General features: G+C 56.2%; 3 protein-coding genes, 1 long non-coding RNA gene and 1 other non-coding gene across 8 annotated transcripts; 1 reads left to right on the top strand and 4 right to left on the bottom strand.

Moving 5' to 3' along the window:
* Positions 1-150: 150 nt before the first annotated feature.
* On the top strand, positions 151-3361 carry TCTA (T cell leukemia translocation altered). 2 transcript variants are annotated; one of them, XM_036030327.1, is made up of 3 exons: positions 151-589; positions 891-992; positions 2024-3361. In XM_036030327.1, exons 1-3 carry the CDS (start codon positions 367-369, stop codon positions 2152-2154), a joined length of 456 nt encoding a protein of 151 aa, XP_035886220.1. In that variant the 5' UTR covers positions 151-366; the 3' UTR covers positions 2155-3361. The 2 variants fall into 2 exon arrangements, with proteins under 2 accessions (XP_035886220.1, XP_028374149.1); XM_028518348.2 differs by having other exon boundaries at positions 153-589; positions 938-992.
* A 310-nt stretch (positions 3362-3671) lies between these two features.
* On the bottom strand, positions 3672-23938 carry LOC118501544. The gene is made up of 3 exons (XR_004904165.1): positions 23927-23938; positions 21564-21570; positions 3672-4093 (listed from the first exon to the last, which is right to left on the bottom strand). It is a non-coding gene; the product is annotated as an uncharacterized LOC118501544 (long non-coding RNA).
* AMT (aminomethyltransferase) lies at positions 3674-8549 on the bottom strand. Of its 2 annotated transcripts, XM_028518782.2 has the most exons (9): positions 8079-8549; positions 7816-7983; positions 7300-7380; positions 6352-6483; positions 5879-5957; positions 5431-5576; positions 5165-5345; positions 4616-4771; positions 3700-4516 (listed from the first exon to the last, which is right to left on the bottom strand). In XM_028518782.2, exons 1-9 carry the CDS (start codon positions 8166-8168, stop codon positions 4338-4340), a joined length of 1212 nt encoding a protein of 403 aa, XP_028374583.1. In that variant the 5' UTR covers positions 8169-8549; the 3' UTR covers positions 3700-4337. The 2 variants fall into 2 exon arrangements, with proteins under 2 accessions (XP_035886218.1, XP_028374583.1); XM_036030325.1 differs by lacking the exon at positions 4616-4771 and having other exon boundaries at positions 3674-4516.
* Positions 9468-9602, bottom strand: LOC114502176. Its single transcript, XR_003685028.1, has one exon. It is a non-coding gene; the product is annotated as a small nucleolar RNA SNORA16B/SNORA16A family (small nucleolar RNA).
* NICN1 (nicolin 1) lies at positions 9478-13436 on the bottom strand. Of its 2 annotated transcripts, XM_036030326.1 has the most exons (7): positions 13219-13418; positions 11539-11715; positions 11176-11289; positions 11039-11043; positions 10684-10753; positions 10256-10360; positions 9640-10181 (listed from the first exon to the last, which is right to left on the bottom strand). In XM_036030326.1, exons 1-7 carry the CDS (start codon positions 13348-13350, stop codon positions 10140-10142), a joined length of 645 nt encoding a protein of 214 aa, XP_035886219.1. In that variant the 5' UTR covers positions 13351-13418; the 3' UTR covers positions 9640-10139. The 2 variants fall into 2 exon arrangements, with proteins under 2 accessions (XP_028374586.1, XP_035886219.1); XM_028518785.2 differs by lacking the exon at positions 11039-11043 and having other exon boundaries at positions 9478-10181; positions 10684-10755; positions 13219-13436.
* Positions 23939-24819: the final 881 nt, after the last annotated feature.

Genomic DNA, 24819 nt, shown 5'->3' with positions numbered 1-24819 from the left:
CCCCGCGCACGCACGCGAACTCACAGCTCCGCCACGATTGCTCAGGAGTGAGGCCACGCCCTAAAAGCAAGGCGCTTAACCAATAGTTGCAGCCTCGTGAGGCATCACGGGAACTCAAGGGCTATAAAAGACCTGGTTTCTATTTTGTGCTCCTCGAGTCACTCATCCTTTAAGTAGTCAGGGTGGGGCTGGCTGCGCGTGCGCAGTTTTAATACTCCTCCCAAACTGCCAACTCTTCGCGCAGGCGAGTTAGGCTCGTTTTGCCTCTGTTTACGCGTGCGCCTTAACGGGTTTAGCCCCGGAAGACCAGACGCCTGCGCAGTGGGGACTGCGGTGACAGTCCTACGGGTGGGGTGCAGGCCAGTCATGGCGGAGTCTTGGTCTGGGCAGTTCTTGCAGACTCTGCCGGCCACGGTGCTGGGGGCTCTGGGCGCCTTGGGTAACGAGTTCCTGCGGGAGTGGGAGGCGCAGGACATGCGCGTGACCCTCTTCAAGCTGCTGTTGCTGTGGTTGGTGTTAAGTCTCCTGGGCATCCAGCTGGCTTGGGGGTTCTACGGGAGCACGGTGACCGGGCTGTATCACCGCCCAGGTGAGGCTCCCCACCAACCTCCGTGGACTGGCTGCCCCCACGCCCACTGGACTGTACCACTGGGCTCCCCAGGACCCCCTTAGACCACCACTGGTCTCCCAAGAACCGTATCGCACCTTAAAGCTGTACTCTGACCCATGCCAACATACCATCTCACTCAAACTTCACCAGTCCACCCATAACATTATAATTCTCCTTTTGAACCCTCATCAGACAAAACCACTAGTTGCTTAGGTCCCCCGTCAGACTCTCTACCAGATACCACTAGCCTCTAACCTGACCTGGGCTGCTGCCTGCTCAGACCCCCAACCCAGCCCCCTGCAGCTCTGGATGTGTTCCTGCCCCCAGGTCTGGGCGGCCAGAACGGATCCACACCTGATGGCTCCACGCATTTCCCTTCGTGGTGAGTAAATCTGTCCCCATCTCAACCCCGTGCTAGGCAGACAGAGGGACACTGCTATGCTGGGGGTGGGGGAGGGGAGATCTCGGGGTAGGAGTCCTCCCGCTTAGTGGCCTTTGCAGCAAGCTCCAAGACCTGCAAGTAGAGCTCATATTTCAAGTGACAAGGAGGTCTGAGCAGTTCATCAGTTTGCTGTTCAGCAGCCTGTGAGGGTAGACAGTGTTATTCACAGCTTCAGAGATGAAATGGCAAGCCCCTCAGTTGGAAAGGCAGGAGTCCCTGTCCTTTGTGCACTGCCTGGCCCCGTCAGGGTCAGCCCTCTCATCTGTAAAACACGAACTCAGTAATCAGGGCATTCTTTCAGCTACTTTCTGAGCTCCTAGCACATGGCAGGAGCCAGAGAACAAGAACAACCCAGAACCTGCTTACAGGGGCAGCCAGACATTTGAAAGGAGAAGGCAGCAGTGCAGGGATGAGGGTGGTCAGAGGTTTCTCTCCAGAGGGGCACTTAAGCTGAAGGCAGACCAGGGGGGCTAAAGTGTGCCAGGCAAAGAGAATGACTAGAACAGGCCCAGAGATGAGACCAAGGGTGACAGGTTAAGGAATAGACAAGGCTGTAATGCTGGAGCTCAATCATGAAGGTGTGGAGGGGCCTGCAAAGCCCTAGACTCGTGGGAGCTATGAGAAGACTCAACTATGATTAGACCGTGGCCCAATGTAATTGGCCTTTTTAGCTGCCTGCCTTGTGGCAAGTACATAAAGGGGTCCGACAGAGAGGGTAAAAGGTTAGTTAGGAGAGCTGCCACTGCCCATGTTTTTTCGGGCAAATGGGGGACGATGGGAGTGCCACCAGGAGGAGAAATGAGTCTGCAGGGGAAAGGCGGTGGGCCCACGGTGGGCCGTGGGAGCCCAGCAGAGGTTTAGGTTGTAGGAAGCCCCGCTCAGCCCCTCTGACAAAGCTAGAGACAGCCAGTCTCAGGGACTGTTGTGCTGCCCGTGGAATAACCCCTCTCTCTTCTCTCCATCACTTTTAGGGAAACAGCTGCAAACGAACCTCTCAAAACCCACAGAGAATAAGGGAAGGCAGCAGAGGGGTCTCCAGGGACATCGTCGGGTCTGCTGGCTCCCACATTGGGTTCTACTGCTACCCAGACCCCAGGGATGACTGCAGGGGGGTCAGGTTTGGGAGGCAGGGAGTACTCCAGTACTCGTGGGGCTGGGCCTCCACTGCCCTTGGCCTTTCCTCCAGCAGCCCCAGGCATTGGGCCAGTAAAGTGTTCGCCTCTGCCCTGATCCGGGTGCCTTAAGGAGAGAATGCGGCTCCTCCTCTCTCAGGGGTCAGTTCAGGAGAAGCCTCCGAGAAGGCCAGCAGTCCATTTTCTCTCTCGGCTTTTTCCTGCCCCCCTTCCCATCCCCCTGGGATGTGAGCCGATAGAGACTTACCCCCCTGAGAGGAAGCCTGAGGTTGACCGGCTCTGGGATTTGTAAGGGAAGTCCGTTTTCCCCTAAGCCCTAGGTTTTCCGAATTTGGTTTTGCTGTTGTTGGCGGGGAGCCAGGAATCTTGGCCTGGACACAACCTTATACTCTGTGGTTACTTACTTGGCCAGTCAAGTATAAGAAAGTGGGCAGCTGGCACCATCCAGACATGGAGGCACCAAACACCCACCTTCTTGGCCCACCCAGAGCTCTCCAGGTGTGAGCCAGACTACGGAAATTATCTTATCGTGAGCATCATGCTCATATTCCTCTCAGTTCCTCTTGGAGGGAAACCGGGTACCTGAACGAGGCTGAGCCCCAGGGGGGACTCCCCACCTCCACCCCCACCACTTAAGTGCCCATGGGGTTGTGGGTCTGTAGCCTGCCCCCTCAGAGAGATTCTAGGCAGTCAGTGCAGGGCAGCCCCATGCTGCCCTGCAGCCTCATCACTCCCCACGTTGACCTGGAACCACAGGAGCTTCACCCCAAAAGGGACTCAGCTCCTCCCCACCAGCACCATCCACACCCTTAAGAGTGCAGAGCCGCAGGCTACGCGGGCACGCCACTTCCAAAGGGGTGGATGGCAAGCGCCAGTTCCTGAAGGCAGTGTGGCCCTAGGTCCGTCTCCCTCCCTGTGCGTCTGCCTGCTGTTCTGTTCGATGTTGCATTTCCATCCGGCAGCCTTTGCCTAGATCGTCCGCGGCAGAGGTGCGCTGGGAGTGGGACTCCTCTCCGTGCCCTTGCACGGGCACTCACAGCAGAGATGCCTTCCAGCTGGCAGGATGGTGGTTTTGTGCCCAGGTCCACCCACTGACACCACCACCACACACAATCAGGGTCTCCGGTTCCTCCCCGGGCTCAACTGAGGATGCGGCTTATTAAAGATGGAAGTACATCAGTTGTGTGGTCATTTGGACAGGATAAGGGTGTGCATGCACAGGGGAAACTGGAGAGAATACCCCAGAGGCTATTGCCCCTCGGCACCCAGAATTTAATGATTGCAGCGTTGGGGAGCTGCTGCCAGCCTTGCCAAGGAGCCGTGCTGGGTGCCCAACACGGGCACTGCCCTGTGAGTCCTTACAGACCTGCCCCACTCATGGAGAACCACTGGAAGCCCGTCTCAGAGGCCAGAAAGGCAAGCATTGGGCCAGCACCCCAGGAACCCTGTGGGCAAAGGGCAGTGAAGGTAGACTCTGGCCAGCAAGAAGGAAGGAAGCTTGTTTAATGTTTCTCAGGAGTCAGTGGAGTCCAGTGATGGCCCGCAGGGGCGAAGGTCAGCCCAGGGTAAGGCAAGTGCAGGACAGGGCCTAGTCTGCCCTACAACAGCCCCAAGGCTCAGAACAGGTGGTGAGCCCGGCGTGGTGTGCTGCTGGGCCGACTTGAGAATGTGGAAGAGTGAGTCCACGCGCCCTCGGTTCACACACAGGCACGGCAGCCCTCCCGGGCCAACCCCCTGTGACTCACTCCTGCCCAGGGAGAGGCAGCTGGAGGAGGTGGCCCCAGGTAATGACCCTTCGCAGCGTGAGCAGCTGTGGTGAGGTAGGTTGGACAGGCGTTAGCCTCCCAAAGGAGAGCCTTCGTGGCACAGCCAGCACCTGGCAGAGCGGAAGTGCCAGGACTGATGCTTCTCACAGCCCGGCCAACAAGAGTGGGGTCCACGGGGCCGTGGGCTCAAACGGGGGCATTGGGTGAGCTGGTCCATCACTGAGAAATTGGTCTTGACATTGAAGTGGCACAGGATGAGGTGGTGGGGCTCCCTCAACTAGCCCCCTGCGCCCTAGCCCCCCCACCCTCCAGTGTGTTCTGTCTCGGCTTCCTGCCTAGCCCCTGGTAGAATGCCCTCCAGCAGAAGGCCTGGGCCCAGGCCATCCTCACTTGAGGGTATAATAGTGTGTGGGCACAAAGGGCATCTTGCTGACCACAGCCTTCTGCTGCTTCCGCCGCACCTCCACCAGTAGCGGGGTACCTGCCCGACTGTACTCCAGCGGCACGTAACCCATCGCCACGTTCTTCTTCAGGCAGGGTGACGGAGAGCCACTGGTCACAGTGCCTGTCAGGCAGAGGCCATGTGTCAGCACCGCCCTGACAGGCCGGCGCCCTACCCCCCGGGGAAGGGGCGAGAGCTCTCCAACCTCTCTGATCCACCTACCAATCACGGTGCCCTCCATACTCAGGATGGGGCTGTGCGCCCGCATAGGGGCCCCCTCGCACACGAGCCCCACGCGCCTCCGCTGCACCTTGCCCTTCAGCTGGGAGGCGATGACCGCAGCTCCGGGGAAGTCCATGGCAGCTCGGCGGCGCTTGCCTGCAGCGTGACGCACCCGACGTAAGCCACGGGCCCGTGGGCCCCCCGGCCACAGAAGATCCTATCTACACGGGCCCCAAGTGACATCCATCAGCATCGAGGCCCCTTCACTCCAACTCCCATAGGCCCCGTTCCTTCCTTGCCATGTGGCCAATCGGCCACCCACCTCCTTCCCCCGGTCTTGGAGGCCATGCTGCCCATCTCAGCCTGCTGAGGGTCCTCGGCATCTGATGGGCAAAGACACTGTGGCACCTTCAGGGAGTGGAGGCTTGGGATGGCTAAGTCGCTGGCTCCAGGCCATGCAGCCCTGGGGGGCAGTCACAGGCTGGCAGGTCTCATGAAGGGCCGCCCCCACCTTCAGGGATGCTGTCCCTCAGTGGCGACCCAACTCACCCAGCGTCCAGCTGAGGCCGCCTTCCACAGGTGTGGTGCGCTCGTCGATGTCGCTCCCGTACAGACAGAGGCCTGCCTCCAGGCGCAGGCTGTCCCGGGCCGCCAGCCCTGCCAGCTTCACCTTGGGGTTTTCCAGCAGAGCTGTTGCCAGGCGGACTGCCCCTGCGGCTGGCACGGAGATCTGCGTGGGACAGCCGGGGGTGGGTGGGATGCTGGCCCAAGTCCTGCGCCCTGCACGACCACCCTGCCCCCACTCGTTGACACACCTCGACACCATCCTCTCCCGTGTAGCCACAGCGGGTCACGCGGCATCCGGACACGCCGAACACCTCCATCACGGCACTGGTCATGAAGGGCAGTTTCCTCAGGTCATCTGCCACGCCGGCCTGGAGCACCTGGGCTGCCGTGGGACCTGGGCCCAGGGAGCCAGTGACCAAGTGTCCAAGTCCCAGGGCCCCTCAGAGCTGGACCGCAGCCCTTACTCAGGGACCGGAGCAAGTCCCAAGCAAGTCCTCCACTGCGGGCGGGAACAGATGCTCTTGCTCAGACCGTGGAGCTTTGGGGCCAGTGTGGGGAGGGGGGCATGTCACCCGGCTTACGGTATGGCATACAAATCTCACACCCTCCACACCTTCCTCCTGGTACAGCCTCTGCTAGGCCGTGGAAGAAGCCCAGAAGGCCACGGTCAGCTCCAACCCCAGCCTGGCCGCTCACCTTGCAGGGCTAGCAGGGCATTATCCACCACCTCCAGGCCCACGTCACTGCCCGTGTTTTGAAGCTCCCTGGCCTTGTCCTAAACGCAAAGACAAGAAACACATTGGCTTCTGGGGCCACTCCCAGGTGCTGCAGATCCGGGCAGAGCAGGATGGCTCTCATCTTACAAGGCCCTGTAACTAAGTTGTGGGGATGACCCAAGCCCATGTCAGCCAGTTCTAATCGCAGGCTCCAGCCCTCCACCCTCACCAGAGGGTGCTCACCCCGGGGCCCGAGGTCAGCTTCGCCTCCCCACCTCCCCCACCCCTCTCCTAGTGGACCCTGGCATGCCCCAGGGAGGGTCACTCTGGCCTGTCGTTCACTCACCCAAAAGAGCTATTGTCTGGGCCCCTTGTCCAGGTCTGTCCTGGACAGCGAGGACACGGCTCTGTGAATATGGAAGACGGGGTGCCTAGAACACAGAGGGGCTGTACCTGCATGAGGGCCAAGTCCTTGTCCCAGCAGCCGGCGTTGGACACCACATACAGGTGCCCCTCAGAGGTGTTGGTCACAATCAAGTCATCTAAGATGCCCCCAGCTTCGTTGGTAAACAGCGACAGTGTCCCCTAGCACCAAAGTGGAGCAATTTTGCATCCAGGTCCAGGAGGCCAACATCCAGTGTGAGTCAGACACACCCCTGGGCCCACTTGGCCTCCACAAGGTCATGAACCCTCCTGCACAGGGCTAGGGGGTCGGCGCAGGGAACAAGGCTGGGGCACCCCAGGGGCCTGCCCAAGCCCATGGTGTTTGATCCTCGTGTACTGAGAATGTTTTCGACCCTCCCCCACCTGCGGGACTTCCCTGAACTGGTAGGGGGCCTGCAGCCCTACCCACTCAGCACCCAGAGCCCCATCTCACACGTGTATCCACCATACCCGGGACTGGCTGCTTTATCCCACCCAAACCCGGGACAACCCAGTCCCTGCTGCAAACCCAGGACAGAGAGCTTCAAAGTCCACCATGATGATTTAAAGAGCTCCACAGCAGCAAGGCCCTGAGACACTGTGAGGCCAGCCTCGGCCTCCCCACTGGATGGACAAAGAGCCCGGGGTTGAGAGGTCATGTGAATCACCTGAGGCTCTTTCTAAACTACAGCTTCTGGTTCAGCAGGCCTGGAGCAGAGCCCAAGGGTGTATTCCTGACAAGCTCCTAGGTCATGATGAGTCTGCTGGGTTAGGGACTACGCTTGGACTTGTGAGGGGGAAGATCACAGAAAAGGACATGAACCTGGGCTTCTGGACATGGCTTAGGGACGTCGAGCCCCAAGACTGCAGAGTTGTGTCTGATCCATCACTGTGCCCTCGAGCCCCACGTCGGGGCTGAGCCCATTTGCCGGCTACCGACGAAGAACACTCCACGGAGCAAAAATAGGAAGGGCCCACCTGGTTTGGCCTCAGCTCCGCAATGTCTCCAACCACTAGACTCTCCATCAGCTTCACCCGGTCACAACCGTATATCTTGGTCTGAGAAAAAGATCAAAAGCCTAAGGACACTGTGACCATTCCAAGCTGGAAGCCCACTGGTCAAGGAGGCATCCTCCCTGCCGTGCATGGCACAGTCCACCCAGCCGCAGTGACCAGCTCGTGGTTCTGCAGGTGGCAAAGACTCCACCTTCTGGTTTCCCCGCATCTGCCAATACAGGAGGGGCGCCAGCCTGGAAAACCCAGGACATTGGGGTACACCACTAAGTGGGGGCAGGCTGGAGAGATTAGAGAGGAGCCGCTCGCCGACCCTCAGAATTCATTTCCTGCAGGCCACACAGTCTGTGACACTCCGGAGACCTCGAGCTCTTCCGAGAGGGCGGCCCTTGGAGTCCAGCTCCCAGCGCACCAAGCCGAAGGCGGCACCGCTGCGCACAGGGAGGAAGCCCTGGGGCCCGGCGCGCTCCCCTGGCTCACCTGCAGCATGTGGGACACGTCAAAGAGCGAGCAGTGCCGGCGCGTGTGTAGGTGTGAGTCCACGTGGCGGTCCCGGTACTGCACGGGCAGGCTCCAGCCCGCGAACGCTACCATCTTCCCACCGTGGGCCAGGTGGAAGTCGTAGAGCGGTGTCCTGCGGAGCACGTCCTGCGGGCGGCCGGGCTCAGTGCCACCGGGACCCCAGCCCCAGCCTTCCCCCACCCTCCAAGACTGGCGCCGCGCCCCAGCACCCTCTGTCCCACCTGTGTGCCACTGGACCGACGGCCCGGGACCGAGGGAAGCGCCTGCCCACGTAAGCCCAGGCGGGCCACCATGCTCACTGCCCGCTGCATTGTGGCCTGCGACCCGGTGCAGCCGACGCACAGGGGCTACCACTCTGTCAGGCACGCTGGGAGATGTAGTCTGCGTCCTGGTCAGCCTAGTCTCTCCCCCACAAAGGGGATCAGAAAAGGGGCGGGCAGCCCCGAGGGCAAGGCAGGCGGGGCTCTAGCTCCCTTTGTGCGTCTGTACCAGCAGCAGGGAAACAGCCCCAGGCACTTTCAGCTGACGGGGGCAGGTTGGCAGTTCCCCAGCCCAGTCAAGCTGTTCGGAATCTGGGCTGGGGCTAGACCTCCCTCAGCTGACTGCCCTGCCTCCAGGGGCCAAAGTTCAGGTGGAGGGCTGACAGGCTTGAATTGCACAGTCGGGACATCAGGAGAGTCCGGACAAATAGGAGGAAGGGGAAAGATGGGGAGGACACTGGAGAGAGGTCCAGGGGGAGCCAGCCCAGCAGGCCGAGCACCGCAGGAACCTGGTCACGTGTGAGGGTCTCCAGCTCTCCCGCTGGTGGACACAGGCAGCCGGCAGTCACGCATTCCACAAGTGTTTATTGACCTTGCAGCATGCTAGGCCCTGTGCTGGGTGCTGGGGACACAGCTATGAATGAAGCACTGTCCCTGCCACCCCAGAGACCCCTCTCAACACACACACACACCCACACACACACACACACACACACGGTGATACTCCCTGAGCAAAGAACTGTGGTCGTTACCCTCTTAGCAAAAGCTGAATGGAGCTAAGTAAATGACCCTGCAGGGAAAGGTACCACCTGCAAGAACCCTGATGGGTGAGAGAAGAGGGTGGCCACCAAAAGGTGGCTGACCCTCCCCCAGAAAGCCGTTGAGCCATCTAAATATCTAATTTCCCAGGTCCAGCATGCTGCAGTGCTGCCTCCTATAGTCATCAGGGGCAAAGACAGAAAAAGAAAAAAAAAAGAGAGAGAAGCAGTATTTTCTCATTAGGACAAGCAGCCTGCCTTATTCAGTGGCTGGCATGGGGCTGTAGAAGGCCTCAGCCTCTAGACTCCAGTGAGAAGCCCCACCTGGACCCGCTCCCCACCCTGAGCGTGACTTTTGGAAGCGGGCAGCTGGGAGCAGGGGCAAGGATGTACTTTGGGCTGTGTCAGATAGCAAATAGGTTGTAGGACTCATTCTCAGACCTTGGCCTTGCCAGGGGCTCCTGTGCAGTCTAGGTGAGCAGACCCTCTTGAACATACATCCAGAAGACCTCTCAGAGACCAAGGGACTGGCGGCTCAAATTGCCAGCTTTGCTCCCTAGGCGGGCGGCAGGAATTTTTTGTTTTTTTTTTCTTCTGTCTTTTCCCAAAATGTTGCACATCAGTTACAGCAAACAGAATGGCAACCCTCAAGGAAAACTGTCACCCTGGGCTCCTTTTTGACCACAGCATCTATGTGGAAGCAGCTGCTGCTTGGATAAGGGCGAAGCAGGCAGCAGGAGTTGAGACAGGAAATTTCTTTTTGGGGGCATGACACAAAGGGAAAGAAGACCACTAGGGGGCGCAGAAGGAAGGCGCAGGGCTCCTGTTTCTCCCCCAAGCTTCCGGACTACAGGAGTGCCATGGTTACAACAGCCGACAACGCTCAACAGAGCAGGTTCTAGTAGGTCACCCAGCCCGCCGCTCTCAGGTGAGGGAGCAGGCAGAGACAGAAGCGTGTGTGTTGGCAGGAGGAGCACAGGGCACACAGCGATTCTTAGTAAGCAGACATAGAGTGTTTTTAGGGCAGGAAAAGGAATTTCGGGTTGCGGTCAGGTGAGGACAGCGTGCAAGCCCCCCCACCAGGAGCTCATGCAGAAGCAGCGCAGTGAGCCCTCTAGAATCTTGACTCTGTGAATGTGGCCCGGACAGAACGGGCGTGCCGGCCGACACTCAAGGAATGCACAGGGAAAGCACTTCAGCCTCTGGCGGCCCAAACCAGTCTTCAGTGGGCAAGGAAGGTGAACGTCTTGCTTAGAGCCACAGCTCAAGTGTAGGAGAGCAAGTTCAGGTCGTAACAGCCGTCCACCTGCAACACAGAGGACCGTCAGATCCCATCCGCTCAGGGTGATGGGGGCCGCGCAGCCGGAAGCGATCACTCACGTCGAAGCGGCCGATCCTCGTGGAGGTGTGACTGGCCCGGATCATCTCTGTCAGCGCCCACATCTGCTGCACCTCGGAGGACACCCTGCTGGGGTCTGGGAGGCCCTGCCCCCAAAGGAGGGGTCAGTGGCCAGGGCTCTCTCCCCAGCAGTGCCCTTAGAGCTCACAAAAGGCCAAGTTGGGCTATGGGGCCCTCCAGCTGAGATCAGTGACATTTTCAGATGACTTGTGACACCTGAGGTTGGGGCCTCATGGGCAGCAGGAGAGCCAGCCCCACCCAGAGACACCTCAAATGCCATGGAACACCCGGGAGAAAACAGGCACAGAGTGAACCAAGGGCACCAGCTCCGGTGCCCTGCAGACAGGCGCCCTCCCCCCGGGACAGGAGAGCTGGTCACACGTGGTTCTTATCCAGGGTGAGGGCTTACCTCAAGGAGGGGCGCGGGCTGCTCACAAGGCACTGGGTGGGAGAGCCACTTGGGAAAGGTTATGGAGGGGCTCTGCAAAGCAAAGACATCCTTCCCTGAGGGACGGAGAGCGGGAGAGTCCTAGGACCCGTTTCCAAGATTGTGGGAGCAGAGATAAGGGTCCCTGAACCTTGAACACTGGGAAAACCCTGTTCAGGGGCCCACAAAGGCCCAAAAGGCAGTCAGACCACCTCAGCTCTTCTGCTGTGCAGAAGGAGGCCCCGGGAACACAGGCACAGAGGTGTCTCCCAGCACCTGAAGGCTCCAGCTCTGAAAAGGTCAGGGGATATGCGGACACTGCCTTACCTCTCATCACGAGCTCTCAACACTCCCACCTGGCTGACCACTGTTATCTTGACCCCTCCATTTGCACCCCTACCCCCAGCTCTGCCAGCCACGGCTTGGAGCCTCCCGGGGAAAGGGACACCCAACAGCTCTGAGCTCGTCACTTACCTTGGGTCCCTGCTGGTAGATCTGCAGCTCCTCCACTGTGAAAGACAGCCACAGTGGTGACGGCTGTCGCAGAATCAGGCGCAGCTCCAGCACTCTAGACATGTCACACAGCATCTGACACATACGCATACAAGGACCCAGCGAGGCCCCAGGTCACTGACCGGAAGCCTCCCAATGAGCCAAGCTGCCGCCTCCCCTGGCCTTTGGGAAGGAAAGAACAGTAGTCCCTTCAAGGCCCTTCCCAAAGAGCCACAGCCCAGGAAACCCTTGCCCTGCTCATCCCTCCTGGTAGCCTGGCCCAATTCTCAGGCCCCTGGTGAGCCCTCCTCTGGGCTGCCCTGGCCATGCTGAGTCCCAGCTGACCTGGTGCTTGAACAGCGATACATACTCCTGAGCTCCTTCCTCACTGTGTGGGTCAGGCATCAGGCAGTAGTCCCGCAGGCAGGTCACCCACTTGGCTGTCGCGTGCATCGAGGTGTACTGGCGGACACGGATGCTCAGAAAGGCTGTGTAGTAATTCTTAAATGTAATCTCCTGCAACTGGAGCACACACAGCCCACCACGGCAAATCAGAGCCAAGGCCAGGGCCTGAAAGGCTCAAAGGCACCATCTCCTCCTCCCCTTAGGAATGTCCTCTTCTACTAACCTAACAAGCATCCTTTTGGGGCTCAAAAACAAGCTCACACCCTGGCTGGCGTAGCTCAGTGGATTGAGTGCGGGCTGCGAACCAAAGCATGGCAGCCTTGATTCCCAGCCAGGGCACATGCCTGGATTGCAGGCCGTGGCCCCCAGCAACCTCACATTGATGTTTCTCTCTCTCTCTCTTTCTCCCTCCCTTCCCTCTCTAAAAATAAATAAATAAATCTTTAAAAAAAAGAAAGCTCACTTTCTTAAAGGAGCTCACAGTCTAAATGAGCGAGTCATATAAACAACTGCAGATTTTGCCACATGCCCAAGATACGGCCAGAGGTTGGAGCTCTTATCCTGGAGGAGGCAGAAAAATGTACAGAAGAGGCCTAAAGGCAGAAGAGGTTGCTAAAGGGGCCAAGCAAGGTAGAGAATGTAAAAGTAGCACACGACAGCAGGTGATTCAGCCTAGCTACAGCAGCTCTCATCACTGGACACTCATCAGAATCACCCAAGGGAGTTTAAATACACACACACACACACACACACACACACACAGGCTCCCTCATATTGGATCAGGATTCCCCAGCTCATACTTCAGGAACAGCTTGCGTGAGGACCACACTCTATCAGACAAAGTGCATGGGGCCAAGAGGTAGGCAGAGCACAGACACAAGGTGGCCCTGAATGCCAGGCCATCGGAAAACAAACTTTATCCTTTGTGTGGAAGTCCTGCAGGGTCCCGTCACTTGGCCAACTGATGTGGAAGTGCAGCTGGAGACTGAAATCCAGAGGCAGCCCTGGGCAGGTAGCTGAGTGAGTTAGAGCATCACCCCGACACACCAAGGTTGCGTGTCTGATCCCCCACTCAGGGCCCACACAACAATCAACCATTGAATGCATAGGTAAGTGGAACAACAAATTGACGGTTCTCTCCTCTCTCCCTCCCTCTCTAAAATCAATAATTTTTTTTAAAAACCCAGAAGTTATCAAATAAAAAAAAAACCCAACAACCTGGAGCCATGGAGAGGTGCCTGATGCGGGATGGATTGAACCTGACCCCCAGCAGAGACTGTAGGGATGGAGGGGAGGCAGGTTTGGGGGTAACTCATTGTCTAAGGAACCCCAGCGACAAAGTCACCTCACCTATGTTTGGCTCCCAACTGTATTTCCAACACCTAACCTGCTACCTTGGCACTTTCCTGTCCATGCAGTTCTGGATATGGGGGCGAGATGGTGCAGAAAACAGAAAAGTAAGCTGCCTTCTAGTACAATAAATATAGATTAACTGAAGGAGTAAATAAATGGTTAACTGATTTTCAAGGGCGAGACTAGTGCCAAGGCTTTATGTAAAAGATTCGATGCCTAGGACACACCCGAGTTCCCAGGGCAGCCCCGCCCACAGGGCTTGCTCACCTCGAAGGGCGCTACGCTGGGGAAGGTGACATCGATGACCAGCACACCAGGCCGGCCTTGGGAGGTCCGCACATCGCCCACTTGCAGCGCCACGGTGCCTTTCACATGGCAGGCCACCGGCACGCGGGACATTGTGCCAGCGGCGGGGAGCAAGCACAACCGCCGATTCTGGCCTCGGACTGCTGGTGCTTCCCGGCGTCCCCAACACAGCCCCAAGAACTACAACTCCCGGGAGGACTCGCGCTTGGCCAGCCCAGCCAATCACCAATGCTCAGGGCGGGCCCCGAGTCGGAAGTGCCGGAGGAAGTGCTTCACCCAAGTACTGAGCCAGCCTTGCAGTCGCCGGGTACCCTCCCTAGGAAACGGCCCATCGCTTTTGTAACTAAGCCTTCCTGAGCCTTTTTGTCGCCTCAGGTCTCTCCATTACTGCTTCTGCGCAGAGGGGTCCTCAGTTAAAGCCTGTAAAGCCATGAGCACGAACGATCATAAAAGTGCCTGCCGACATTAATTGAAAAAATAGGTATAAATCCTGCCTTTTAAAAAAATGGGCAAAGGATTTGATCAGATAATTTGCAAAAGATAAATAGCTAGTACGTCCATGACAAGATGCTTAACGTGATTATTCATCAAGGAAAGACAAACCAGCATCCCCACACAGGCACTACAAAACAGGCTAAAATTAAAGATTGCCAAAGACGTGGACTGCCAGAACCTCCATCTACTGATTATTTTTGGCCATTCTGGAAAACAGTTTGGCATCTCTTTAAAAACTAAATTTATATCTACACTATGGTCAAGTGATTTCACTCCTAAGTATTTGCCCCCCAAAAATGGAAGCATAAATCCACCCAAGAGCTTTATTAATAATAGCCCCCAAAATGGAAATAATCCAAATGTCCAACAGATGAACAGAAAAAACTAACTGTGCTATATTCTTGTTTTTAAAAGATTTTATTTATTTATTTTTAGAGAGGGAAGGGAGGGAGATAGAGAGATAGAGAAACATCAATGTGCAGTTGCTGGGGGTCATGGCCTGCAACCCAGGCATGTACCCTGACTGGGCATTGAACCTGCGACACTTTGGTTCGCAGTCGGCACTCAATCCACTGAGCTAAGCCAGCCAGGGCAACCTGTGCTATATTCATACAATGTAATACTACTTAACAATGAGAAGAAATGAACAAATCCAAGTGTCTACCCACAGATGTGTGTTAGTGGTTATTGTTACTATTATTATCCTGCCTTGTTCATTCAATATTGCTAGGAGCTTTCCTACTCTGGATCAGAAATTTGACTCAAGAAGAGCCGATATTTCAGTCCAAGTCCAAAAACTGGAAAAGACCAGAGTTCCAGCTCAAGCAATCAGGCAGGAGGAGTTTGCTTTTACTCGGCGTTTTTTGTTCTATTTGGATCTTCAATTGACTGGATGAGGCCCACCATATTAGGGAGGGCAATGTGCTTCACATGGACTATTCAAATGTACGTTTCACCCCAAAACACCCTCCCAGACACACACCCAGAGTAATGTTTGGCTAAATATGTAGGTAACCTGTGATCCTGTCAAGCTGACACATAAAATCAACCATCATAGAATACATTTTTAAATGTCCACATATTTGTGATTTTTTTTGGTTTTCCTTCACTTACTCATTTCTAATTTTATTCTATTGTGATCAGAAAAGATACTTTGTATAACTTCAATCTTTTAAAATTTCTTAGGACTTGTTTTGTGACATAACATATAGGCTATCCTGGAGAACGTTCCATGTGGACTTGGGAAGAGCATGTATCCCATTGTCATTGGTGGAGTGTCCATCAGGTCCAGCTGTTCACACCCTCCTTTTCCTTACTGATCTTCTGTTCTGTGGTTCTATCCATTAGTGAGAGTGGAACACTGAAGTCTGCCACCATTACTGCAGAACTATTTCTCCTCTCAATTCTGTCGGGTTTGCTTCATACATTTTTGGGCTCTCTTGTTAGGTCTGTATATATTTATAATTTTTATATCATCTTGATATATTGTGCCTTTTATTAATATACTTCCTTCTTAGCCCTGGCTGGCATAGCTCAGTGGATTGAGCACGGGCTGCGAACCAAAGGGTCACAGGTTCCATTCCCAGCCAGGGCACATGCCTGGGTTGCAGGCCACGGCCCCCAGCAGCCACACATTGATGTTTCTCTCTCTCTCTCTCTCTCTCTTTCTCCCTCCCTTCCCTCTCTAAAAATAAATAAATAAAATCTTAAAATATATATATATATACTTCCTTCTTTATCTCTTGTAACCTGTTTTGATTTAGGCCTTATTTGTCTTATAATAATATAGCCAAACAGACCTCCTTTAGTTACTATTTGCATGGAATACATTTTTCCAAGCTTCTACTTTCAGTCTTTCGGGTCCTTATATCTAAGATGAGTCTCTTGAAAATAATATACAGAAAGTTCTTGTTTTTTTAAAATCCAATCTGTCTTTAATTTTAATTTTAGATTTTAAAAAAGGTTTTATTAATTTATTTTTGGAGAAAGGGGAAGGAAGGGAGAGAGGGAGGGAGGGAAACATTGATCAGTTGCCTCTTGTATGCCCCCAACTGGGGACCTGGACTGCAACCCAGGCATGTGTCCTGACTGTGAACTGAACCGGCGACCTTTTGGTTTGCAGGCTGGCACTCAATCCACTGAGTCACACCAGCCAGGGCTTAAATTCTTTTTAATATGATATTTTTCTTAGCCCCAAATATGATCGTTTCAACATAAAACCGATTTAAAAATGTTAATTAGATATTTTACAGTATTTTAGCCAAATATTTGACGTCAGTTGTGTATTTTACTCTTAACAACACTTCTTAATTCAGATTAGCTACATCTTAAGTGCTCAATAGTCACGTGTGCCTAGTAGCTACCATACTTTACTGCATGACTCTAACATATAAATCCTGGAAAAGCAGGACTCGGTCTGTCTTGTTCCTGGCTAAATTCCCAGTGCCTGGCACATAGTTGGTGTTCAGTTAGTGTTTGCGGAATTCCTGAATGAATGGAATAGCTTTGCACTCATTGCACTGATCCATGCAATGGATCATGCACTGGAACCCTAGGACTGGCGTACGTCTCAGCCTCTGAGAACAGATTTCCTAGCTGGCAACTTTCAGCATAGTCAGGACAATAGCGCCACCTGCTGGGAAGTAGAGAATCACCACCGGTAAGAATAGGCTCCCAGACTCAAGGCTGGTGGGGCTGGTGTAGGAGGGAGGTGGGCTCTGGGCGCGTGGAATGCCATTCTTCACCCAAGCCTTGGACCCTCAGCTTTCCAAAGGTCTTTCCCAGACAGTATCTCTTAGTATTACCAAGGTAATTATTGTATCAAGGATCCCGTCAAGCCATGGCTGGTGTGGCTCCGTGGACTGAGCAGTGGCCTGCAGACTGAAGGGTAGCCCATTCAATTCCCAGTTAGGGTGTGTGCCTGGGAAGTTGACCAGGTTGGGGGTGTGCGGGAAACAACTGATCTATGTTTCTCTCCCTCTCTCTATCCTCCCTTTCCCCTCTTTCTAAAATAAATAAATAAATAAATAAATAAATAAAATCTTAAAAAAAAATCCCATCAATAGTCAAAAAAAAAAAAGAAAAGAAAAGAAACCACATGGGGCTCCACTGTGCATGGCACACACCCAGACTCTGAAAATGGCTGCTTGACGGAGTCTCCCTCAAGCCAGCCTTCTGCCCGGTTCTTCTGAAATTCTGTTGGGTGCCCTGGCTGGGAACTGAGCCAGCGACCCTTTGGTTTGCAGGCCGGCGCTCAATCCACTGAGCCACACCAACCAGGGCAACACATATATTGTTTTATAAAAGTAATAAATTATGTTGGGTCTAGGCCTTTGGAGAACCTAATGAAAGCCAACCTCCTTCAACACACACACACACACACACTCTCTCTCACGCACACACACACACACACACACACACACAAGTGGCTCTTGTTTATATACATAAACTTCTACCTTGGTCCATGGTATAATGGACCTCCAAAAGCAATCAAGTATCTGACCCAGGTAGGGAAAACTCCTAGCAATATTGACTGAACAAAGCAGGATAAAAATAGTAAGAATACTAATTAACAATCTCTAACACTTATTTAGCATTTTCTTTTTTTAAATTTTTATTTTAATCATTGTTCAAGTATTATTTAGCATTTTCTATGTGCTAAGCACTCACTGCCCTCTCTATTTGTGTTCTTCACTCAGCTCGTTCCCCTTCCAGGCAGGAATTGCAGTCATCCTCATGTCACAGGGAAGAAAAACTGAAAGTTTCGAGAACTTGCCCGAGGCCGTCCAGCTGATGAGTGAGCGGCCCTACTGGGGTTCAACTCTGTTAGAAGGATACCACGTGGTCTATGGAATCTGGTCTCCACTCTATAAAATTTTCTATTTCACAACTATTTACTGAACTTTTTTTGTCATGTAGGCATACAGCAGTGACCCAAAGCCTCTGTGCTCACAGAGTTTTTATCCTGGTGGAGGAGGGAAGGCAAAGCAGTCTCCATGTAACAGCTAGTAGTGACGAGCACCAGAACAAAACAAGAGACGCATCCAGCACACCCTCGCGAGGGGTTGGCCGGCTCATTTTGTTGAAGGCTTCCTGGGCCCTAGGACAGACAGAAGTCCTTTCCTCATCTGCCACTGTGGGCTCAAAGCTGCTGGTTGGCAGCGGCAGGTAGCAGGAAGTGACAAACGAGGTCAGGCTCTGCCTAGAGGTGGCCACACCGGGCAGCTTACTGAGTAGAAGAAGGATTCAGTTTCAAGATGAACCAGTTGGGAGGGGTATCCTGGGTGGGCTGTCAAAGGTGGGGAGGGTGTGAGATTCTGGCAGGACCCAGGAGAATGGGCGTGATTTCACCTTGTACTATGGTTGGCCCAGGGTGTATAGCAGGTGCTCAATTAATGTGGTGAATGACTGCTACAGCCGAATAAAAAACAAAGCAAACACAGAAGGTATGTTGTTGGATGTGCATGTGAACCGAGCGGAGCCCAGAGCTTCCTGAGCTCCCAGAGGCCTCCAGTTGTCAGCCAGACTCATCGGAATGGGCAGAAGCTAGGGGGCAGCAGATCCTGTGGCGAAACGGGGAAGGGAGGCTTAGTGTGAGCGGGGCAGCCCAGCCCTGGTGAGTGTAGGTCTGGATTCCCAGTGGAGTATGAAGCTGCCCTTCTTTTATACTGTCCCCCACACGATGAGTTGAAGTAACTCCAAGGAGGCAGCAGAGCCGGTGGGCCGCATGAGTCTCCGGTAGTCAGGCTTCTCAGGCTCTAGAGGGCAGTGCAAGTCAAGGCGGCCAGGAGCCGGCCCCAGCCAGCAGCGGGGCGGGGAGCGGACCGGACCGGACCGGAATTTCTCCCGAGTTCACTACACCGCGGGGACTTCTAGCCTGGCGACCCTGCCTCACTGCGGGATGTTCAGTAATCCCTGTCAACTGCATAGGCAAGGTTCTGTGTGGGGGGAGTGTTGGTCCGGGAAAGTATCAATCGCTTTTCTGGATTGTGGAGGTAGGAAAGCTGGGGAACCTGCCGTGGGCGGTGAAACCCCTGGGGCCCACCTCTCAGGCTTCGTTTCCAGACCAGCTCCACCCTACCTTCCTAAACTCGGGCTGACAGCCCCACCCACCGTCTCCTGCCGTGGAATACTCAGCTGCCCCATCCAGGACGCTGTGTGTCTAATCAGGGGGGTTGGCGGGAAACAAGACTTTCTCTTTGGGGGCTGCTGGGCATCGCTGGGAGCTTGGAGCAGCTTCCTGCAGCTGCCGGGGACAGGCAGCCAAGGAATGCCTGAGCGTCCCTGGCTTTCCTGGGAGCCACTGTCCTGCCGCCCAAGTCACTGGACGCCACCAGGCCCCATTCTGGGCCCCGCTGTTGGTACATTTTATCCCATTATGAAAGGAATCTGGAACGAGCTGGATGACTCCAGCATTGGGCAACGCAGGACCAGCAGCTGGCTATCTCGAAAGTTCTCCTACCTAGTTTTTTTCTTTTGTAAGATTTTATTTATTTCTTTTTAGAGAGAGGACAAGGGAGAGAGAAAGAAAGGGAGAGAAACATCAATGCGTAGTTGCCTGTCATGCGCCCCCTACCAGAGACCCGGCCAACAACTCAGGCATGTGCCCTGACTGGGAATCGAACCAGCGACCCTTTGATTTGCAGGCCGGCGCTCAAGGCACTGAGCCACACCGGCCAGGGCCTACCTCGTTTTCTGAGCTCCCCTTGCTTGGCCCCCATTTCAGATCCTTCTGCTCAGAGTCAGGCAAGTTCCAGCAAAGTCTAGGATCCGGGCCTGCTTAGGCAGTCACCTTTGCCCCCTTTCTTTCCCATCTGGCCAGGCCTGGACCGGCTCTGCTGCTGCTGCTGCTGCTGAACCTCTCCTGGGAGTTCGCCGAGGCGGCAGGAAGCTCAGCTGCGCCCCTCCCCAAAGACCTAGCTGCAGTGACCCCTCCTCCACACGACCTCGGCCGGGCCAGGCTGCCCGACTCCCACACACCTCCTTCCTTCCCGAGTGCCCCTGTCCCCACTGAAGAGCCAGAATGCGCGTGCTTCTGGGTCGTCCCGCCTGCATCTTCTGGTTCTCTGCTTTTGGGCTTCCTGCCTGGCTGGGAACAGAGTAGGTCCTCAGTAGAGGGCTTCGTGGTTTGATGTGGCCACTTCCCGCCCTCCACCCAGGTCCTTACCCTTTAACCCTGGAGGGCTGATGTGGGCCTAGGTTAAACTCATGAATTCTCAGGGTGACCTTACAATCAGGCTGCCCTGAGGATACCCCTGTCCAACCACTGGCCCCAGGTCTTTTTGCTGCTCTTTGAGAGGGGCTGGGAGGCCTTTGCTTTTCCTTCCTCGCTGGGTTTGGCCTGTAGCCTCTTCCCTAACTTGTCTCCGGCTATTTCCAACAGCTGGCACTGCCATCTCAACAATGTGAAGACCCCAGCAAGGTGAAGCCGGAGTGGTCATTGCCCATATGCACAAGGGGAGAAGGAGACAGACCTTGCTCTGTTTCTCCCAAGTCTGGAAGCCCCTCTCATGGGTCCAAAGCCTCTGCGTCCCAGGCTTCAGGGGTGGGTGGGTCCTAGTAGTTGAAATTTTGATGTAATGTATCCATTTGTTCACCCACTCAGCAAGCCTGAGCCAGGTACAGTGAAGTCTATGAAGATGAGCCCAGGTAAGTAACTTAACCCTTGGGCCTCAGTTTCCTCACCTGTAGCATGAGCCAGTAATAGTAACTGCCACAGGCAGTTGTTGGGAGGCACACCGAAATTTTGTGTGTCCAGGGACAAAGCTCAAGGATGGTATCAGGGGCAATTTCCACCATCCAGGAGCTTGAGGTCTCCTGGAAACAATGAGAAGAGTCAGATGCTTGGGAGGCTCGTGGGTGTTCTTTCTGCGTAGGGCACGCAGGACTTGGGTAGGCGGATGAAGAGGGGACCACACAGGTGGTACTCCACAGAAAGTTGAGGGGAGGTGATGTGGCTGGTGGGTCTTGACCTGTTTCAGACAGGTCCCTGTTGCCCCGGGTGGTACAGGGCGGGGCTTAAATTCATGCTGCAGGTGACTGCAAGTCCTCCAAAATATGTTGGCTTATGGGGTTTAGTCCGATGCCAATCGGACTTCCCTGGGAGGTCTCTCCAGGAGGCCCCGTCTCAGGTACTAGAGGTTCCCAGGACGGAGGGAGGGAATAGACACACACAGATCTTTTGGTCTGTCCTGGGGATCAACTTTAAATCTGATATAATAATATGGTGGGCTAAGCAGGGATCCAGAGCAGGGACAAGTGCCCAGGCTGGAAACGGAGACAGGAGTGAGGCTGGCCAAGTGGAAGAAGAATGCTCCAGGCAGGCGTGTCACAGGTGGGGAGACGGGCGGGGCACTGGCGGGTGCCTGGCATATTTGTAGGAACCTGGAGTCTCCATGGGGCAGGGGTCAGGAGAGACCGGGGTAGGGAGGGGAGGGGAGGGGAGGGACCGAGAGAGGTAGAAGTGGAGAGCATATGGGTAGGAGTGCAGGGCAGAGAAGTCGGGTGGGGTACGGTGGAGGGAGGGGGCCAAGCCGGCACGTGAGGAGGAAGTGGGGCGTCTGGTCCTCCGGCAGCCGGGAGTCAGGCGGAGCGCTGAGCAGGGCGGGATCACAGGTAGCTGTGGGTCTAGACTTGAGCTCTGGTTGCTGTCCCAAGAGGCCTGAGTCTGCAGAGGACGGGGTCGCATAGCCTCCTCCTCCCTGAAGGCCGCACATGAGGGTGCTCAGAAGACCACGGCCCAAGAAGACAAGGGGAAAGTGTAGGGTGGGGGCTGGCACCTCACCCTCGGGGCGGACAGGAGGCGAGGGCACCTTGGCCCTTGAGGGGCCTGGGAGCAGTGCCAGCTGTTGCTCCTCGCGGGGTGGGGGTGGGGGGTACAGGTGGCCCACAGCTGTGGTGGGTCTCCAGGATTTGAGGACAGGGACATCTGAAAGGTAGGGCTGCGGGTGGGCCAGCAGGGCCACGGAAGTAGTGGAGGTCGTGGCAGTTCAGCCTGGGGCAGTATCCCACGCTGATCCAGCTGTCCCGGAGCAGCTGCTGGCCCAGAGGGAGGGGGCGGGGCGGCAACAGGTGAGGAAGCTCCCTGGCTGCTGGCCGTGGGAATGGAGGTCACAAGCCAGTGGGGGTGGGAGGCCGTTGGGGGAGGGGAAGCATCTGTGGGCCAACTGGCCAGCCTGGCTTTCAGATGCAACCGAGATTCCTCAGGGAAGGGGAGGTTGGGGCTGGGGCTGGGAGGCCAGTGCTGTCCTCCCCCTTCCTGTGGTTCCCCCCAAAGGCCATCCTTCTGGGCTACACAGCCTCCCCCCTGGGGCCCCCCTGGGACTCTCCCCCACCCTCATCCCAGGGTTGGCTACTTTCCCTCGCCTCCCCTCTTCAGCCCCTTATCTGCACCTGTGCTCTGGCCCGTCTCCTGGGAAGGAAAGTAAACAGCCTCTTGGAAAACCTAGGCCCACAATGTTCAGAGGGGGAAAGGGGTTCACCCGAGGTCCCAGTCAGTCAGAGGCAGGCACTCGGGCCCCTGCTTTTGGGACCTCCACTCTGGGCATTCACCCGAAAGAGCAAGCCCGCCTGCGGCACCTGCAGGCCCTGCCTCCTGCCAGCAGAGGGGCCTTACTGGGAACAAGGCTGGTCCCAGCGTAGGAGCGGCAAGGAGGCCAGGGGGCTCTCGCTTCTCCGCTCGCCTCTGCAGCAGGGCCTCGAGCCACCACTGACACTGAGTCAATGGCCGAGGGACCCAGGCAGCAGGGTAAGTACAAGGAAGTTTCAGGCAGAGGGAGGGTAAGGGGTCAGCCGAGGCCAGCCTTCCTTCCTGCCCCCCCCGCCCCCCCCGAAGTCCCCATCCCCAATGGGATGAGCAGCTGCTGGGCTCTGGCTCTGAGACCCAAGACATCCCCTCTGGAAGCAGCCTTCCTCCCCCCCCCCCCCCCCCCACGCCCCCACCTGTGTACTGTACCCGCTGCCACATTCCCTCATGGGCACAGAGATGGGACCAGAGAGGCAGATGGGAAATGCTTCTTTTTACCTCTTCCGCGAAGACTCTGCAGGCGGCATGAATGGCACTCTGCATGACCCCGGGACGGGACGGTCAGCGCCCCTGCAGAGAGCCTCGACTGTGCCTGCAGCCAGGCTCCCAGCCCGCACCCAGAGGCCCAGAGCCCTGGCTCCACGCTGGGGTCTCCCTTTCCTGAGGACCCGTCCTGAGCCCAGCCCCCAGTGTACTTCCCCCTCCAGACCCTTCCCCATCCTTGAGGTCCCTCATCAGGTTCAGCCCCCTGAGCCCATCTGATGGACGCAGACCCTCTCCCGATCATGCGCAGGGGCCCCCAACCAGGAGCTCAGTCCACTTTGGGTAGGTGGCAGCTGCCGGGGCGGGGCAGGCCTTTGAAGGTCACTGGCCCTGAGCAGTGAGCAGGAGGGAAGTGGGTGGGACAGCTGGCTGAGGCCTCAAGTGCCTTGCAGGGGACTCCACCCCACCTGTCCCGAGGACCTCCTGCGATCCCAAGCCCAGGGGAGCTGGGTGGATAATTTCCCTGGAACCTGTCTTGGGGCAGGGCCTTGCCCCCCTAATCCTCACCCACGACCCCCCACTCTTCCACTCCTCTACCCTGTGTACCAGGAGCTGCCCGCACCTGAAGAACCATTCCTCCTCCCCCTCGTCCTTCCTCCTCTGGGGCTGGAAGGAGGGGCGCCACCTCTCTCTGCATTCCAGGGGGAGGTGGAGGCAGGGAAGGCGAGACATTTCTCTCTACATGCTTGTTCTGACTTGACTTCCCTGGTGGCTGGTGCGCCTTCCCGAAGACCCCCCACTGCTGCCCTGTGCTCAGTCTCTGCTTCCCCACCTACCAGGGGGAGGAGGGGCTCGGGGCTAAACTGCTGTCCCCCCTTCCTCACTCTACCACATTCCTTCCTGGAGGCCGGGGGGCACGAGCTGGGATCCGCCCTGCCTCCTTGCCCCCGTCCTCCAGCTAACCTGCCCCTGGGAACTGCTCCGGCCTGGTCCGGTCCAGCTCCAGCGCCACCCGCCCACCGTTTGCTCTCTCCCCTGTTCACTGTTCCGTTCACTGCTCAGGCCCTGGCGACCCCCAGGGCTCCTCAGACCCGCCTGCCCAGCTCCTCCTCCATCCCCTGGACTTGCTCCAGTCCTTCCCTGCAAAGCTTCGGCCTCCCCCTTCACCTCCTGCAGGCCGTCCCTGCGGAACACGCAGCAGGTTCTGGCCCTCCGCAGCCCCAGATTATTCCCTTTTTTATTTATGTACTTGTTCCATGTTTATTTACTTATTTGATATCTGTCTTGTCACACTAGAATTCGGGCTCCGTGAGAGCAGGGCTGGCTCCTTTTACCCCTTGCGCGTTCCCAGCCTCCAACACTCAGTAGATATCTGCAGATTGAAACACACATGGATGGAGGTTCACCCGGCCCTGACTCAGCCACAGGAAGTGATCCGCGGTGGCTCTCGGTGGGCAGGCAGTTCTGAAACCCACATATGAGGTCACTTGGTGATGTGGGTGACCAAGGGGCTCAGAGAAGGCAAGCAGCTTACACAACAAGGTCACACAGTGACCTTAGCCCTGGGCCCCAGCAGGGGTTGATTCCTCCTATAGACACAATGGGAGGCTTGGCGGATGAGCCACCTCTTTAGACCTTTATTAGCTCCCCTCGGGATGGCCCCAAGGATCCCTCTCATTCCTCCCAGCAATGCTGGGGACTCCCCAGACCGCAGGCGGGGATCCCCGAGGCCCTGGCTGTGCCTGCCAGCACTCAGCCTGGAGCAAAGGCTATGTGTCACTCCTGCGCAACCCACAACCCTTTCCGGCGCTCCAAGGGCATACCCTTCGGCCATGATAACAGAATCGGTGGCTGTTGTGTCACTGATCGATGTCTCTTGACTCAGGGGCCCCTGAGGGTAGCCCAGGTTGATGAGAGGGACGTGCCAGATCTCAGGCCAGCTCGGAGAGGAAGACGAGTTTCCGCCCTGGAGGAGCCTGCGGCCCAGCCCCGAGCCAGACACGGACATATGACTGAGAGCGGAGAAAGGGCTCTCAGTCCGGCTGACCTGGATAAGGGTG

The sequence above is a fragment of the Phyllostomus discolor genome, chromosome 7, assembly GCF_004126475.2.
Source record: "Phyllostomus discolor isolate MPI-MPIP mPhyDis1 chromosome 7, mPhyDis1.pri.v3, whole genome shotgun sequence".
In the NCBI taxonomy this organism is placed as follows: domain Eukaryota; kingdom Metazoa; phylum Chordata; class Mammalia; order Chiroptera; family Phyllostomidae; genus Phyllostomus; species Phyllostomus discolor.
Note: the sequence above shows the minus strand (reverse complement) of the source record. Positions and strands in the feature narration are given on the sequence as shown.